The following is an 18,368-nucleotide window of genomic DNA, read 5'->3' on the forward strand; positions in this document are numbered from 1 at the left end:
CCGGAATTAACTGGCCTGAGAGTGTATCACCGGTGCCGGCCTGTGCAGCATAGACACCGGTCTAGATCTTCGTCCTCCAGCCGACGATGGCGGAGCCTGAGGCTGTTGACTGACCTGCTGCGCGATGGTCGAATCCCGCTTGGATACTTCGACCGGGGACTGAAGGACCTCCGTGTACTCCCTGATTAGATTTGATATTTGGAAAGCCTGCGAGAGGGAGAAGTGAGGTTTATTCAGAGACAAGTTGAGACAAATTGATAAGATAACAGTCGAAGATATCAGTTACCTGCGACGTTGTTATGATAACTTTGCTCTGCTTTTTGTCCGTCCCAGTAATGATCATCAGGCAATTGAGGGCTGGACTGAAACTAAGGATACTTCCGTACTCGTAGCTGCAGAGAGCGTTCCGAGAGCGATGCTCGAGTAAATGTAGACCCTTCTGGTCAACGGCAAGCCACAAGACTCTCGGCCAGTTGGACGTGAAAGACTGCATTACGTCGAATATCGTCGCCTTGTGCAGTGGCCAGGACTGAATCAAATTCAAAAATGCCTTCTTCGCCTCCGGCGGCGTCATTCCTCTCAGCGATTGGTGGTGTTGCAAAACTCCATCGGGACTCAGATTCGGGACTAGTCGAGCCGGCAAACAGTGTCCAGCTATTCCCCGGTACTCCTGACCACCGGACAAACCCTCCTCGCAGTCGCCCAGTTCCAGCTGGGCTTGTAGAGCCGTCAGCATCATCTGGAATTGATGGAAAAACGTGAAAGGGTAAGTGCGGCACATTTTAACGACGAGGGAATTAGTAACTTTACTGTGACGATGCATGTTTAGGAAATATCGTTACTTTACACAACCGTGACAAACAAACTCTTTCAAAGTGGTTCTGAAATTGCGCAACAATGATTTTTACCCTGATGTTTTGTTACGTTAACGTTAATAATTTCATCCTCATTCATTTCAACCCTGTTCAATATGCCGACGATTAACCAGCGCGATTTACTCACCGCCTCTTTGTCCGTGATCGGGAATCTATCTGCGCGTAAATCGTGCAAAACCTGGTGATAGAGGAGCTCTTTCTCAACGGGATCGTCAAGGTTCATGTACTGGTCGAGAAACAGGTGCTTTTTGAAGAGGAACAAGTGATGCGTGTGCTTTCTCTGCGATTGCTGGGATTGTTGGGTGTGCGTCGCACTGGCTGTTCTGTAACGCTCCCATTTCGACATGACATCGGCTATTTTCTCCTCCGGAACAAGGGAACGTTCGGACGAACCGAGTTTCTCGTAAATCGCATATCCTGGAAAGTTAGAAAACATTCGCGTTACGGTAACGGCTCGTCACGATTTCCTTGTCAATTGAATCTCTACTCACCCATGGCCGTTTCCTCGAGTCCAATTTTCACCTTGATTATTTCCATCACGTCACGCGCCGTCGACGACGGATGAAATTCAACCGCGTGATACTGACCGTCCATGAAATGGAACCTAGCGTATATAGGCCGCCTGTTTATGGTGCACATGATTTCCTCTCTGCTGGGCGGCCACTGCCTCCTCCTCGTACCCTGTGTCTTGTTCAAACATTTCTCGGAAAATCTCGCGTACTTTCCCTCCTCCGTTACGTAGTCGCTGGCGCATCTCTTCAAGTGGGCTATTAAGTACTTTCTTATTATCTTCTGTGGCGGCAGAATGACCGAGCAAGCCAAGGAGAGAAGCGCCCAGTGTCTCAGGTTCACTCTGCTGTTTGGGTCGGGGTGGTCGGTAGTTTGCTTTATCAGCTGGAGATAGAGCTCGCCGAGGAGGCTCTCCTTGCGCATACAGCGCTCCATGATCGTCTGGATCAAGTTCACGTGCTCGTCCTCTACGCTCCGAACCGCATCCCCGTTCTGTCCGAGTCCGGCGTAGGTCAGGATCAGTTGAAATACGCTCAGTGCGATCTGATCCTCGGCCTCCGGAAGCTTCGTCAGGCTTTGGGGTATCGGCTGCCTGCCGAACGCCCAATAGGCGTACGGAAAGCCCTTGTAAGTTTCCCCATGGTCCATCGCGTTCCCGTGTTCCTGGCGCAACTTCTCTATCCTGTGCTTGGACAGCCGGCGCAAAGTGTTTCTGAGGAATCCGCCGCCCATGTCTTGAGGCTTTCGCAGTGCGTCCGAATCGACCAATGTCCTCCGACAGTTTACCAGGTTGTGATAGAGACGTACTCTGTCCTCATTCGTCATCCCCTTGACCTTTTTCACCGGTGCCTCGTTCTCCGTTATCCACCCGGCCAGGGCTGGACAGTAACTGACGATCAGACTGCCGATCTCATTTTTCTGTTTCGTCTCGAAGACGAAACACTTGTGCGAGCTGTCCGGGTTGTGCCTCAGCAGCGAAAGCGTGATAAACGAGTCGCTGGGGTCCAGCATTATGCTCTCGACATCCTGGTATCTGTACTCGGACAGCACGAACTTGTCGTCCGGCTTTATTAGCATCAGACCGTCGCAGTTTATTCCCAGTATCAGCTGATTACCGTAGGACCAATAACCCCGGTACGTCACGTTGAACATCGTCGTACCGTAGAGCGGATACTGCATCACGCAAGACAGGTACAACACTTTCGCGGCCAACTCGGCACGTCCAGCTCCGTACTGCATGTGGGCTTGGGCTATTATCGGCACCCAGACGTCGTCCCCTCGAGCTCTGCTTATGCGGTACGGAAGGAAACTGTCAACTTCCGCGTAGTAGTCGAGCCGATCGTTGTCCTTCGGATCCCCGAGTGCAACCTGAGCCTGCAGCCCGGCCAGTTGAAGCGCGACTTTTTCGGACACCGGAAAATCGTCGCACTGAAAATAAGAATTTGACATTAGTCTCGCGAATCGCATACCGGTGAAGGGCGACCTATGTGTCGATGCTACCTTGACGACGTTGTAGACTGCCTGAGCGTAGAGCATGTTGACCTCGACAGGATCCTGGGACAACTCGCGACTGTTTCTGAATAATCTTCGTTTGAATACAAACCGATTCTCGCCGCTTCCCAGTGTCGGATTGTTGCTTCGTCTCAGAGTCGAAAATGTCGACTGGGTCGTGTTGAGCTTGCATTGCTTCCTGCGGAAATAAATTCACTACTGTAAAAATAAATCCCTGCCTTCGAAGCTTGATTAACACGTTATAACTCACACTTCCCAGGCCGCTATCACATCGTAGAGGTAATCGTGGGCTCGGACGTGCTCCTCGCCGTCGGGTCTGCTCTGGTATATCGCCCATCCGTCGAGGGACCTAAGTCCAAGTTTCTCGGCCAATTTGGCGGCCGCGTCGGCTGCCGTGTCCGTCGGGTGTACGTCGATAGCCTTGGTCCTGCCGTCGAGGAAGAAAAAGCGACAGACGATAGTGCCGAGTCTCCTCATCGCCGCGATCTCAACCGTCGACGGAGGAAACTGTCTGCAAGATACTTTGGTGTTCTTGCAGTTGTCGACGCACCATTGAACGTACTGACGGAGTTTACCCTCCAGGGCAAGGTTCTTCTTGAGAAAAGACACGAAGTACTTGTAGAGGAGTTTGCTCGGCTGGAACGCGACGATCGCCAGGCAGAGAAGCAGCCAAACCCGTTCCGCCCATTCCGGATTCGGGTTGTTCGTCGCCTGACGCATGCACTGGACCAATATCTCGTCCCTGAGCTCCTCGCGCTCGATTCCATAGCTGATTATTACCTGGATAGTCGCGATCTCTTGCTCAAGCTTCATCTCGCCTCGCGTGTACTTGCACAAGTCCTGCGATAGGAGGTGAAAAGAAGTAAAGAGAAAAAATCAAGTCGGACCATCCGTGTTTTCAAGCTTCAATCGCGACCGAACTTACCCTGAACACCGAGCATGCGACGTTCACGTTGTCCGGGTCGTACATGTGGATGTGAGAGTTGGGTATGCTGGATCCCTTGTAGTACGTGACCATTTCGTACTTTGGTATGAACTCGAGACTTTTGCCGCGCGACTTCCTCGTCAGCGTGGCGATGATGGTGCCCTCGGGGGATCGCTCGTGATTGTTGAAATAGTTCTGGGCGAACTCGACGATGTCATGGTACGTGGCGTCCGCCTCCTGGACATCCTTGTTCTCCTCTAGTTCCTGGAGTTTCCTCTCGACGCGGAATTTCCGCCTCTGTTCCCGCTCGGCAGGCTGCTGTTCGTGGACGTGGGAAGCCGGCGTCGGGGGCAGCGACTGCGACTGGTGATGGTGATGGTGGTGGTTGACCATTCCATTCGAGTTTCGAGAATCCGATCTGGGCGGCGGGCTACCGGCTATTGGCTCCTTGGCTATCTTGCTAGTGGGCACTGGAGGCGGTGAACCGCAGAGATCGCCGTTGCCGATCGTCGATCCGACGCCGATGAGCACCGGGCTGCTCGGCCCGTTCTCGTCCCTCGGCAGAACCGACTCGTATATCGGCTCTCCGTCACCCGTCGTCGAGAGACCGGAGCTGTTCGTCGCGCTCGGAGACTCATCGTCGAGAACCGCCGGCGGCGGCGGTGGAGGCGGAGGTTCCGTCGGCTCCGGGAGACGCGGCTGTGCCAGCTTCGCCGCCGCCCTTTGCTGTTGCTGAAGCACCGTCTCTGCGTTCGCCCCGCTCTGTCTTCGCTCCTCCTGCATGCCGTTCTGACCCAGCTCCATCTCCTGCTGGATAACCGTCTCCAGTTCAACGTCCAGGTCCTCGACCAGCTCGTCCATTTGCTCTCCGATCTCGTCGATTATCTGGTTACTCTTTGTCGATTGCACATCCGATAGGAACGAGAAGAGGTTGTCCAGGTCTACCGCCTGCAGTTCGGACGTTGCCATTTTCGAATTCAGCTGCTCGGCCATCTGGGACAGCGCAGCGATCTCCTCCTGCGCCTTTCTGCAATTGAATCAAAGTATTAGAGACCGTTAGAGGTAGGTCGACGACAGATATCGCGGCAAGGATCTAAATCCTTTGGTTAGACATTCCAAACTCGCATACTGTACAATATTTATTTTTATCAAAGACGTGCTGATGTTGAGGAGTTGTTGTTTTTGTTTGTTCCATCATTCATCATGCCTGTTATAGTTACAGATTTGCGGGTTATATATCAGGCGTAGAATAGTCAGAAGAGGTTGTGTATTAATAAGTATAGCAAGACAGTAATAAATTGATTCAACGAAGAGACGGTACACGCAGGCATTTCACCGAACTTACCCTCGCTCCATTCCCATAATACCGTCGTATTGCGCGCTACAAGACACAAAGGGGGTACACGATAATGAAATATTGTCGTTCTCAAGTCGTCGTATCCATGTCCAATTCGACAGTCAATAATCAGATCGTCCTTGTTTGCACACTCACCTCTGTGTCTCCTCGAGCGCTTTCTTGTCTTCCATGTGTTTCCGTTCTTCCTCCATCCTCTCTCGTTTCCTCATCTCCTCGTCGACGCGTCGCATTTCTCTCAGAGCCGCGGCAACCTCGCGTGCAAATACGCCCCGGAGGTGGGACTGAATCACAACCGCAGCCCTGCGCTTCCTTATAAACATTATACGGAGTTTCCATCCACGGTAGGCATGCTGAACCTTTAGCGCAGCTTCTCTTACTCGTAAAAATTCTGGAAAATGTATAATAGAAAAATTGGATTTACTGTATCGTGAAATCGTCGTTGCCTCACGTATGTATATGTATATGTATTGTTGTTATTATTATTATACCTTTGCGCGCTGTGTAACATCGCCAAATCTTCTGTATGACGATCGCGTTTCTAGTCACCATTTGGTTCCTCGAATCTTCGAGAGGTTCGTGAACGTAGCTTCTAAGGAATACTTTCGTCCTACCGATCTGCCATTCGGTCTCCGGTATTCCCTGGCTTCGTATCAGTCGCCTGACAGCCTCCTTCTCGTCGTAGTTACCGAGTAGCCTGCCTTTGTCGAGACATCTGTACCTCGCGACGAAGTCAACGAATGGCATGTGTATCGGGAATCCTTCTTTCCTTATTCTGATGATGTCGAGCATACCCAAGTACTTTAGTTGGTCCAGCACCAATTGCTCGTCGTAATTGTTTGCCATCTTTTTCATGTTAGGTTTTATGCAACGCGCGTACCACGGCGTCGTCGCCTGGAGGACATCGACCAGTGCTTGAAGCTGGTGCCTGAACGAGTCGCAGAGGGTCGGTTTCCCCTTCGACGTCCCTCGGGACACCGTCATCGTCCCGGATCTGGCAACCGTGCAGCTCAGCAGGTCCTGATATCTCGTTATCTCCTGAACGAATTCGTTCGTGCTCCTTGACATGAAGTCGAAGAATACGTCTTGCTGCACGTCCCTGTTCTTATCGACGAATCCCTCGACGGTATAGGTCACGCAACCGGCGTAATGCTTCACACCGAACTCCGTCTCCCACTTCCTCCGGTCGTCACCCTTCACGTAACACGGATGGGCGTCGAACTCGGCATGTAAATTGGACAGGTAGGCCAGGTCCGATCCCTTCGGCATGTGGCACTGCTCGGTTAGCATCTTCAGCACGCATCGCGGCGGCTTCTCGATCAGCTCCAGGCACAGCGTGTTGTCTGTAAACTGGATGTGCGAGTACTGGATCTCCTCCTGACGGTACTAAAACGACGAAGTAGAAAAGAAAAATGACCAGCTTATCGAAACCGTCGAGGTATATCAAGGTACGCCTAAACACGATACTCACGATCTCCTGCTCCAAGGCGAATACGTAGTGATTGAAGAACTTGTGGAGCTTCTCGTTGGTGTAGTTGATGCACAGCTGCTCGAAGCTGTTCGCGGCAAAGTTTTCAAACCCGAAAATATCGAGGACTCCGAGGAACCGGGAGCTGTCCTGACCGGGGTTAGTGCAGTTGTTGATGTGATTGATGAGCCAGGCGAAAGTTCTGGAGTAGAGTGCCTTGGCCATCGCATGTCTGTTTTCTCTAGCCTCCTGGACCTTGAGCGGAATCTCTGTGATGTTGCCCCGTACGTTGATCTGTCGCACGAGAACAACTCGGGTCACGTCGTCGACCTGGAGACCGAGGAGCGGGGCGACCGTGGCGACGATGTCCTCGTCGTCTCGGGTCACCTCGCAACGCTCGCCGTCGACGTCTTCGAAGCTGAGGTTGCCCAGCCACAGTATTGCCGACAAGACGCGGAATATTCCCTCGCACATCTCGGCTGGCACTTGGAGGACATTGAAGGCTAGCCTCAGGGCGTCGAGCTTGCGCGAGTCCGAGATACCGTCGATCTTGGTGCACCCGGACTGGTTTAAGTACTTGTAAAAACTCGCCGGTCGCAGCTTGTACTGATCGGCAAACTCCCGGTTGCTCGTTCCCGCCTCCACCAGCTGATAGAATACGTGGTAATTTCGCTCGAACGGACTCTGAAATGTTATTCTACTCTGCTCGAGGAGGTAGTCCTGGATTATGCAACCCTTTATCATCCACTTGCTGTCGAAACAGACTTGCATGAATTTTCCGAACCTCGAGCTGTTGTCATTTCGAACGGTCTTTGCATTACCTGCGGCACGTTCGAAAATAGCGGGAAGATAAATAAATACGAATGAAACGAATGCATAAACATCGGGGAAGGTTCCGTTGCACGGACAACGGCTTGAGTCGTCTTCTTACCAAACGCTTCAAGTATCGTGTTCGCCTCGAGGATTTGCTGCTCAACCCACGTGTCGACGTTACTGGTAACTGAGCACAAATACTGCAATATGAATTTGGTCGTTTCGGTTTTCCCGGCGCCGCTCTCGCCGCTGATTACGCAGGATTGATTGCTCTCGGTGTCCTGAAGCGAGCGATAGGCCGCCTCGGCTAGAGCGAAGACGTGCGGTTCCAAAGCTCCCATTTTTTGTCCATGGTAACGGGTGACGTAATCCTGCGGGTGGAGGTAGAGGTAGAGGTATAAGGGGGTGACAGCTTCTCGCCCTCGTAACAACATTACAAGAGCGATGATGACGATGATGATGTAAGGCTAAACGTTTTCCCTACTTCGCGACTCATCGTCATCATCATCGTCCTCGCATCTCGACTGTGCTTCGCTTTTTCCCCTGTGGCATCGTCGTGGCTTAAAGTGCAGCCCACGAGGGTTGAAACGGCCCTCTCGCTTACACGCTTGACTCCTAACTAGGTACTTCCTTCTTCACGCTGCACTAGCCGCAGCCATGCAGTGACATTTTAAGGCTCTACACCTCGTTTTCTACTCCACAGGGTACAAGGCTGGGACTGAGGATACAAGATTTGAGGGTCGCAGGGTGAGCGACACAAGTGCCCCTCTTGTCAGGAGGAACAAGATGATAATGATAATGACAATGAGTCGGAGAGGAAGAGGAAACGTGCAACATTTCCCTCGACTCTTCACGTATGGTTTGCAGACTAGGATGTGACATTATCGAGCGAGGTGATCGAACATGCCGAACCCCACTGAGTGAGTAAATCCATTCACAGGCGTTCTTGGTGAAAATGATCACTACGATTTTCTACGAATTTTTAAGCAAATTGGGACATTTCGTACACAATTTTTAAGGAAAATTAACAATTCTTTACAAAAAATTATGCATGTTTATAACTTTGTAAGAAACAATACGAAATGTTCCAATTTCTGTAAAAATTCGTAGTAGCTGTAGAAATATTTACCAGGGGTACCAATGCCGCAGCTGCAGAATATCGCACCGCGAATTTTAACCCCACGAATGAATGGACGGCGGGGTTCCATTCTAAACCCGTTCTAGCTATTCGTACACATATATATATATATATATATATATATATATACACACACACACACAATCTTTATATATATATATGGTATATATGACATCCATCACGTGCCATGCGCTCGGCGGTTCGCTCGGAGCTGGGACCGATCAATAGAAACCCGCCCCGTTAACTTTGACCGCCCTAGCGGCCGGATCTTCGCCACCCAGTTTCCCGTGGATCTCCTCGAGGGCACACCCCGTTTTAAAGGCAGTCGAGAGAGGGAAAATCACCGGCAAGCAACATTTATTGCTGCAGAGCGGCGGGGGACTGGGATGATGAATTTCCGCTAATTATTCGCGGACTTTCATGATCATCGATCCCATCAGGCTGAAGTTTGAACGTTATTGCAATGATGTATATCTTTGGAAAGAGTCGTGTTATTTTGCAACTTTGGGATTACCTGAAATTTAGTAAACTGTTAATACAGCATACATCAACAAACTCAAATTTTGTAAATTCGATTTCTTCAGGTATTCTGAAGGTACGAAACAGTAATTCTTGTTTCAACGTCTCCATATACATTAACGTTACCAACTTCAGCCTCGTTCGATCCGGCCGCTGCACACCCGTTCGGTTCCTTTGCACTGCACCCTCGCAATTGGGGTATGAAAATCACATGCGTCTGACCCCCGAAGGTGAGGCCGATGTGTAAACGTCGGGACCTGCACGCGGTTAAAACGATCAATCCCCGAGCAATGTGTCAGTCCGCAAGCATGTAGCTTTTTTTTTTTGTCATCAACTATTTTTTTTTCGTTTCGCAAGGCGCCTCGCTAAGTACTCTTCAATTCAGAAATTATGAAGCAGACTATTCGAACGTGGTTGATGGTTGATGGTGTGCTCCGGTTTTCTGACCCAGTTTGTCATATGCTGCTGCTGCTGCGAAGGCGGAGCGAAATGCAGCGTATAGCAGATTGCACTTGTTAACTCTGTGCATGGTATACGTATACATACATTATACCTATGTGCATATTTCTAAAGCGGAATGTTCTCTTGTGTAGTATATTATGCGAAGAGGGGTAGAATGTCGACGTTATACGACGTAGCGCTGTCGCGAATTTTAAACGCGCGCTCTGTGTTTCCTTCGCAATCGTTATATGCGGCTTCAAAAATTTCTTCCCTATACAGCCGGAGAAAAACTATAGAAAAGGAATTTCCTACGCAGCTGCGATCCTTTGTTGTTTACTTATCTTGCGCGACATTTTCATATTTTTACTGCAGTTTTGCGGTTGGGTTCCGGTAACGTGACCGCTGCTGATATCAGTTGTACAGAGTTTTAAACTGTTTTACTGGCAATAACGCGGATAATCTAAGCATATTACGATGTTATTTTTTCTTGAATTTTGTTGAGTACGCAGAAGCAGACTAGCTGAACACGAGGAAGAGGGCATCGACTCGATTACGCGCATTCCGACCCTGCGACCAATCTTGTGGCCAGATCTTGAAAATAGTCGACGTATCATTCACCTCTTTTCGCCGCGTGGCCTCGGCTTACTTTTATTCATTTTGGATAGACTGCACTGCAGCCAACAAACCTGGAGATAACCTTGCAAAACTATGATTATACTGTCTGAAAGCGATCAGAATTATTATCCACGTAACACAGCCTTCCCTAAGATATATAATTATATATATGAAGTAAAAGCTGTGTGATTTCTGTTTCCTGTTTTCGTACCGCACACACTTATAGGAACAGGCGACAAGAGCGCGTGATGTTACGGTGATCCGAGATTGGACCGTTGGAAGGAAACAAGAGTGCTAAAGAAATCAGGATCAAGGTGATCGGTCGCTGTAAAAACGGTTCGACCTTGTATCGCAAATTCTGTCCACTCTCTCTTTCGCTTATCGAGTAATCGAGAGAGCGTATTTGAACGGTATTCGAATCGTGCCGAGTACGAGGCAGGAAGTTCCGATGAAGTTTTAGGGGCGTTAGAACCAATAATACGGCTAAACATAGACTTGGATATTTAGAGGAGCACCCTGCACCTAGTTGCGAGAAAAAAAAAGTTTAAGGAGCGCGAATGACAGAATGAACTGTACCCTCCCACTGACGGCTGTATTAAGTACCACGGCGAAGCGCATACATTACACAGCTTATACCGAATTCACGATTCTCTCTCGGCACCAACTTATTATACATATATTACTATTCTCAAGATAGGACTTCCTGTCTCGACTGGCGGGTACACCGCACGCGTTCCATAGTCCGGAAGCACGTGGCTAGCGCCAGCGTTTTACGTACGTACCGCGTTGGTGCGCCTTTCTTGTAGTTGTGTAGACATTTTCTCGCGCATAGGTTCCAAACTCGAGTTAATTAAATTATAGCTACGACGCATGGTTAACTGGATGCACGTCTAACTGTGAACGGATGATTATATGCATGAAGGAATATAAAACGGGTATGGGTTGGCATTCGACGCTTCTCCTTACCGATGTGTAGATGTCGACTTCCTTGTAGGGATTGACGGCAATCAATATGGACCCGGTGTAGGTCTGTGAGGAAAAGTTTCAAGTTAAGGAAAACTTACGGCTTATAAATATAAGGATAGACGACAAAACTCGGCAACGTTTATATGTCTTCTATTAACAGGCCTGATATCACGTGTGTGTCACGTACGTATTGGGCTACATTACAAGCAGGTATACACCTATGCCGGTGACTGCTGCGAATCGATGAAAGAGCCAGGCCGGCGAAATGAATGACATTTGAATCGCGTGACGCTGGAACAACGGGGAATGGCGTGGGTGTTAAAAGTCACCCCGGTTCCCGGTGGAGGATGGAGAACATAAGGACAACCTCGTCGCCTCGTGATCCACATACCCGACGGGTGGAAGGCTCGAGACACGTCGAGATCCGTGGCGCGGAAACCGAATCAGTAAACTGCGACGGACTCCGCTGGTTGATCGACCATCGGCGACCGGTCGAATCCCGTCAAATGCAGTTTGAAACGGAACCGTTTATCCGGGTATCGTTGGTTCGGTATTAAGTTCCATTGGCCCTTCCGGGCTCGCCGATCTTTGCCTCTTTTTTAAACCTTTAAACAACGGGAACACCGGTATACGGGGGCGACGCATGATCGACACTTTACCCATGATAGTTTTAACATATTAGATACCATTTTTATGCATTTTCTGAAGGAGACCAAGAACCCCAAATCCCCATCCTCTAAAGGTTAAAACTCTAGACGCCAGCGTGTTCGGGGCTGGGACTCCCTCCCGTTCATCCTTTTTCGAACGTTACACGTACCGTTTTTAGTTACGTCATGTTTAGGGGTAGCGGAGTCTGCCGCGTGACTCATTCCCTGCCTTGCAGCATGCCGAGTAGAACGTTCCAAATTCAAACGAACTGCCCCTGGAGACGCAGGGTTTCAATGACGCGACTCTCGAGTCACAAGCTCTCCTGCTTATGTCGTTAGACCGCAAAGAGATTGTCGCGAGATTGTCGGTGTAAAAAGCAGTTTGCTTTTTCAATCATAAATGGAAAGAGGACGAGTGGACGGGCACATGGCTTTCTTATTAAATTTGCCGGTGCATTTTAACGTTAAGCCAATCGAACCTCCACACCATAATTAGAGCCTGCCTCGGCTGGGGCAAAACGGCGCGTATGTAACACCACGTGGCGCACATACACGCACGTATCTCTGTACCTGAGGCAATTATGTCATCCGGTTTTTGCGTACGCCGTTAATGCTCCCGCCCTCGCAAGCTCTCGAGCCGAGTTCAACGCTCCAATCAATGGACGCACCGGGTCTAAACGAAGGAATTAAATTGCGCTACGCGTATCTACGCGAAGCGGAATTCATTCCGGAGACGATTCGGATCCAGTGCGTTATTCACGCCCCGCGATCTGAACTCTGAACCATCGGTAGGAAATTCCCATTAACGGCTGAAAGTGTTTGAACGTTTGGATAAATCTTATCGCCGTATGTAAGAGGAATTGAAAATTAGCTCGAAACGAGACGTCGACGATGATTTCCACCCACCGCCTCCTGCCGGGGTGGCGACCGAATATCACCGGGGTCACCGCCCCCAGGGTCCGCCGCTCGCCCTCTGCCTGTTTCTCTCCCTCCGGGTGCGGTATTCTATCCACGCACCCCTTGCGGCGCCGTGAGTCTCGTTTTTGCATCCCCCAGCATGCAGCGCGTCGCGCACGGGGTTGTCCGAGTTCACCGACCGTGGTGCGGACTGCTTGTCTTTCGGACTTTCAACAACGCAAGTGTCATTGCTAATATCGCAGTTTTTTTTTTCCCCCAACTTTCAACAACGTGTTAAAGGATACATATATTTGGTCGCGTTGGTAGCGGACCTGCAGGTTCCTGTTTATTCCGGTCTCGTCTATGTCGCTGATCACCGTCATATCCGAGACCCCCATCTCGGGCCTGGAGCCTGTAAAAATAAATACGTAACAACGTGCATGAGTCGATTAAATGAAATTCACTCGTTCTTCAGTCACAATTATTCGAATCACAAAATGCGTCGGTAATCTTCTTTGAATTCGGTGCAAATCATTTGTGTACCTACTTGAAACTTTCGGCAAATACAGGAAAGTGTGTCGACTGTACTTACAGTATCAGAATATTATAATCTATCGCTCAGTGTCGCTTTGCACGGTCAATCGTAGCTTTCAGCGTTGAAAGTGTTTACCGAACAGGAAGTAGCCGTTGGGTTTGGTCTTACCCAAATGACGCAGGCCAGATGTGTTCTCAGCCGCAAGAGTATGACGTGCACGTCGGTTACTCGAGATCTTTCTTCGCTGTATAATTATGATGTACGATGAATAATACAGCAGCGTTATGTTTTCAATTGAAATTATATTTTTTTTTTTCAATTTTTTTATATTTTTCTCCAAGCAAATAATTCCGGCACAAATCCAAACTAATTCAAGTCAACTTGACTTAATTTTCCATAGTACAATTGTTTCTCCGTTGATTTTCAATATTTCAGTTAATTCTCATTAATTCGGGTGAATTACAATCAATTCACAAACCTATTGACACATGAATTCGGCGAGTTGTTTCCTCCTCGATTATATACCTAGGTACCATATATACGTAGAAGACCTTCGGCAATAAAAAAGAATAAAGTCGCGCAGGTGGTGGACAGTGGAATCGCAGTACACGTAACGCTTCGGAAAGCAAAGTACGTATCACGGGTCTCGAGACATTCGTGGCGCGTGCTGCACCTGTAGCAGCTGGTAACCCTTGGGCTTGGCGCGTGTCCCGATCAGTCTGCTGCAAGTACGTTATAATAAGACAGGGAGGAGGACGACTCGGTGTAAGAAAGAAATGGCTGCGGAGTGGAAGCAACCGAAATGTTTCGTCGCGGCGAGATAACTGTTGGGTGAAATTTCAATATCGACAAAATTTTCCGGAAGGCAGGACGACGAATGCTGTCAGAAAACAACGGGGCAATAATGGGCACCGAACCAGAGAAGTATAGTTCCTTTTACCAAAGGGCTTGAACGGAACTCGATCTCCTAGGACTCTCCGGGTAACAGCAGTAAATTCTCCGCCATAATTCTAACTCGGTTTGTTTTTCTACTCATTTTTATGCGTCTGCATATCCTGCATATTCCTTATCGCTGTGGCCAGATCTACGTAGGTTTTCCATCTTGGACGTTCGTGAACGCACCGTGCATATTTTGCCTCGACGTCGGGACACTGCGCAGTTTCCAGATCGCCACGGATTTTTCGTCAACTGACTTTGCGTGTAACGGGATGGGTAGACTGTAAAACCGTGATTCGATTTTGGAAAAAGAAACATACTCATACACGAGGAAATGTGAACAAGAGGCAAGTACCTTGAACCCTGGATTTGATAATTATCGATGGAATTCTGATGTCGTGTTTTTCGAACTAGGCAACGAGAGCTTACGTCGTGTAATAATATCGAACCTGTAGCTTCGGCCGGAAAGACATCCGCGCATTGCGTACGTAATCTTCGCACTGCGGGTTGGAGACGAGTAATTGACTATCGCATATGATGTATGTCCGCTATTTTGCTCATTCGCGTATCTAGAGCCATTGTACGCTGTTATTTCACTCCGCTATTTACGCATTATCGCTGTTGGAACCGTTCATTGCGTCTTAACGATAAAGTATTCATTTCCAGTCTTTTCCCTCTGTATCTAACAGACAGCAGCGATTTTCACACGATTTCGAAAACTCCCCGCGAAAGACAGACGGAATTGCCGACGATTATAAGATAAGGTACTATCTGGTAATACCATTGCAGTCGTTCTTTAGTTTGCCGTTAAGAAAGCTTTGCCACATTAACGATGACAGTTGTTGTAAAAGTTTCATAACAGGGAATGAGAGAGAAATGGAAATCGAAATAGAAATAGAAATAGAAATAGAAAGGCATTTATTATTATCCATGACAATGTTGGACAAAATTAGACCTAGGTACAGAAAGAACTTAGGACTAATTACAGAAAGAGAGAGAGGGAGAGTGAGGAATAGAGAAAGAGTTGCCAGAGCGCAGCTTTAATTCTACACCATGTTTAGTTTGAACAATCAGCGTTTATATTTAGCCGAAGCAGTCCTATTCGGGGAATCGCTTGCCGACGCTTCGGGATCGGCAGTCTGTTGGTTCCTCAGCTTGGTTCTGTGTCTAGCTCTACACGCAGAAACTACGGAACATAGGTAGGTAGGTGGAAGGTGGTAGTGGGTATATAGTAGCTCGCAGGGCGGGCTACTTGACAGATGGTACCGTACTTCCAAACTCTCTCTCTCTCTCTCTGCTCCTCGCATCCCCCTCATCCACCGTTGTTTCGTCCCCGCCCGGCTCTTCGTTTCCTATAAAGGTTTGTTGATTTTTTTCCCTTCCTTCTTACAGTTGCTCTCTCCGTCTTCCGTTCTACGTTTCGTCTTTTCTTTTTTCTAAAATTCTATCCGCGTGCGCGTATTTACATTGAAAAAAAGGAAAAAGTGAGAGCCGCCGAGCAGGAACGTGGTGCAGCATGAAATGGTAATAGAATGAGAAAGGAAATTTCCTCCGCCAATGCACTCCGCACACGCCGGTCTCATCGCCAGCTCAATTAAGAAAACCTCCCGAGGCGTGTACCTGAGGCATGGTTTTCAAGTGACGAAAGCATCAGGAATTCTACGAGCTGCGTAAACCGAAAGTATATTAGATACATCGGTTAAACGGAGTTCCTTGTTTCCTTTTTCCGTTATTTCCGTCTCGGCTCGGACCCTTGTTATCTATGTGCCGCGGATTTATGCACCATGCGTCTTTTAATCTCTATTCCTCTGTCAAGTATCACTCCGTGCACGTTGGAATATCCGATTTCTTTCTAAAACGCCGAGATAGCGTATAGAGGAACCAGGCATAACTAAAAGCGATAAGGTATATCAGCTTGTCTTGATGGCGCAGGTATGCAGCAACAGGGTGAGGAGGGGGAATTATCTCGGAGGTGCGATCTAGTGCCCCTCTCCCGAGGCGTAAGAAAGCTCGGAGATCCGCTATTGATATTCTCCAGTGAGTCACGTCGCCGTCGCCAACGACGACGACAGCATCCCAGAAGGGGAATCCCCGGAATTTCGTGAGTGCCCTGCACGGCTGAGTCACGCTCTCACTTACGATTAACTCACAGGTATAAATCATACCCTGAAAGTATTTAGAGTCGCACTCTCTTCGCCAATGAATGGGAAAGCCATGACGACAATGTGAAGCAACGCTGGGTTGTGCGAGTCGAACTCTCCGTATACGTGAACTGCTGCGCGCGAGTTATCAGAGATGAATAATTCTTTCCGCTTGAATTAGATCTCACCCCCTTCTTTTTTTGTTCATTCGTACTCTTACTTTCATATCCAGATTACGGCAGTAAAAATACCAAAGAAAATTATAACTAAGATGAATATTAAATAATTGTTCCAAGTTTTCTATCCTCGGCATGCAACCTTGAAACAAACCGAAACATATAATCGCGTGATAATTAACTATACATGAATGAAATGTGACAAGGAAAGGAAATGAAACGAAAAGATAATTAATTATATGCGTCTGCGGTGTAGTTGTGTATAGTACATACAGTTTGTAACTGGGTCAGACAAAATATGTAAATGGGGTGACACGAGAAAAGGATAAAAATGAAAAAAGGAAACGGTTTTTTGTTTCGACGACCAGCAATGCAAAGGCGTGTGTCCTTATGGTCTCGTGCAGGGTTTGCATGGTATACCTTTATACAGTATCTACGTATGTACATATATATGGGGCGGAAAAGAGGGGGATTGGGCTCAGGCATTGACAGCTGTTTCTATCTGTATATGTATATAACTATATATATACACTATTGGAATATGTACTATAGGAATAGTCGTTTCTGTGTATGCGTTTAGGTGACGTTTAGGAAAAGAGGATTACTGCATCATTAAGGAAATGTGCAAGAAAAATTTACGGATAATATTGAAGATGAATGTATACGTTTCTTTTTCCATTTTTTTTTTTTTACTTTGTCACAGTCACTCGCGAATGAGTGGAGTATTTGACGAAACTCCGAATCATAGGGGGGATGGAAAATGCATCGCAGCCGAAACGTGTGTTCGACATATTTTGTATGGGTATGACTGAAAAAATGTCATATGTGTTGCCGCGTGGAGAGATCCACCCTTGACAGTTGTCAATCGGACGGATTGTAGCGTGCTGCTTACAATGCGCATGAGAGCCGAATATCAAACTTGAAGAAATGAGGGTGAACTTTTTAGGGCTGTAAGTCGTGTTAAGAGTGCGTTTGGAAATTAATATTTCTTCCTCGACGATGAATGAAGCCGGTCTGATTTTTCTGGAATGATTCCGAGCATTCACGATTGTAAAATGGGAACGCGTGAGGATGTGACGAATAATAAGTTAACTCACCCTGAGTAAAATGCTTGGCAACCATGCTGGTGTCGTAGGTGGATGGAAAATATTCACCATTAAATTCAATTCCAATTATATCGTGGGTATATACGTTTTTGTAGATGTTGTGTCAACGTATAAAAATCACCGGTCGTCGTTGATATATATCTCGACGCGTGAAACTATTACAATATTCTATTTGTTACAGGTACTTTAGGAAATAGGAAAAATAGATGATCATTTCACCAATAATCACATTGTGCTTTGCAATACGAGACTTGAATATCGCATTGTTACTTTTCTTAATCACACACCCGAGGTCCACTCCCGTAACAATCGCGCATGTCCGACCATCCGCCACAATACTACCCAACTAAACGCAGACGGCTTCGGTTTCTCTGACCTCATCTTCGAAATCCTGAAGCTCGCTATCCTTGTTCGTTCGAACGCCGGCACTCGTAGCTCGCTCTGTCGTCGTTTTCATAGGATACCGTGCTTTCACTGGAACATCCTCGAGGGCACCACGGGTTGGCCGAACGTCCGTTTCACCGCCTCACTCTATGCAGTCGGTGTTACATTAAATTTACGCATTTTACAATTAGGCTTACCCCGTACGTTAGCTAATTGATAGATATAAATCGTAGTAAGCTTATACAGTGAAGACGAAGCAAAGTTGATCGAAACCGTTGTACTTTTCTACCTCTTCTGCGTGCGTTTTATAATTATTGCAAAAATACGAGTAAGATTACAGTCAAAACCATGACTCTTGAACTTTGAGTAGTATAATCAATTACGAACAATCAATCGCAAGTAAAATATTG

The 18,368-nt window shown here is 47.9% G+C and overlaps 1 protein-coding gene across 3 annotated transcripts; it reads right to left on the bottom strand.

Moving 5' to 3' along the window:
- Positions 1-6: 6 nt before the first annotated feature.
- Myo81F (Myosin 81F) lies at positions 7-17,923 on the bottom strand. Of its 3 annotated transcripts, XM_046633999.2 has the most exons (15): positions 17,566-17,923; positions 12,986-13,092; positions 11,137-11,199; positions 7,576-7,828; positions 6,648-7,465; positions 5,668-6,562; positions 5,315-5,567; positions 5,168-5,203; positions 3,823-4,849; positions 3,148-3,737; positions 2,886-3,075; positions 1,367-2,813; positions 1,003-1,292; positions 287-739; positions 7-207 (listed from the first exon to the last, which is right to left on the bottom strand). In XM_046633999.2, exons 1-15 carry the CDS (start codon positions 17,588-17,590, stop codon positions 7-9), a joined length of 6,648 nt encoding a protein of 2,215 aa, XP_046489955.1. In that variant the 5' UTR covers positions 17,591-17,923. The 3 variants fall into 3 exon arrangements, with proteins under 3 accessions (XP_046489955.1, XP_046489956.1, XP_046489957.1); XM_046634000.2 differs by lacking the exon at positions 5,168-5,203; XM_046634001.2 differs by lacking the exons at positions 6,648-7,465; positions 7,576-7,828 and having other exon boundaries at positions 17,566-17,922.
- Positions 17,924-18,368: the final 445 nt, after the last annotated feature.

Source organism: Neodiprion pinetum, chromosome 7 (assembly GCF_021155775.2).
Source record: "Neodiprion pinetum isolate iyNeoPine1 chromosome 7, iyNeoPine1.2, whole genome shotgun sequence".
Taxonomy (NCBI): Eukaryota; Metazoa; Arthropoda; class Insecta; order Hymenoptera; family Diprionidae; genus Neodiprion; species Neodiprion pinetum.

Coding starts and splice junctions, on each gene's coding strand:
- Myo81F (XM_046633999.2), bottom strand. CDS start 17,590: ATGGTTGCCAAGCATTTTACTCAGG. Junction 5,568..5,667: donor ATGTTACACAGCGCGCAAAG/GTATAATAATAA, acceptor TACATTTTCCAG/AATTTTTACGAGTAAGAGAA. Junction 5,204..5,314: donor GCGCTCGAGGAGACACAGAG/GTGAGTGTGCAA, acceptor TGTGTCTTGTAG/CGCGCAATACGACGGTATTA.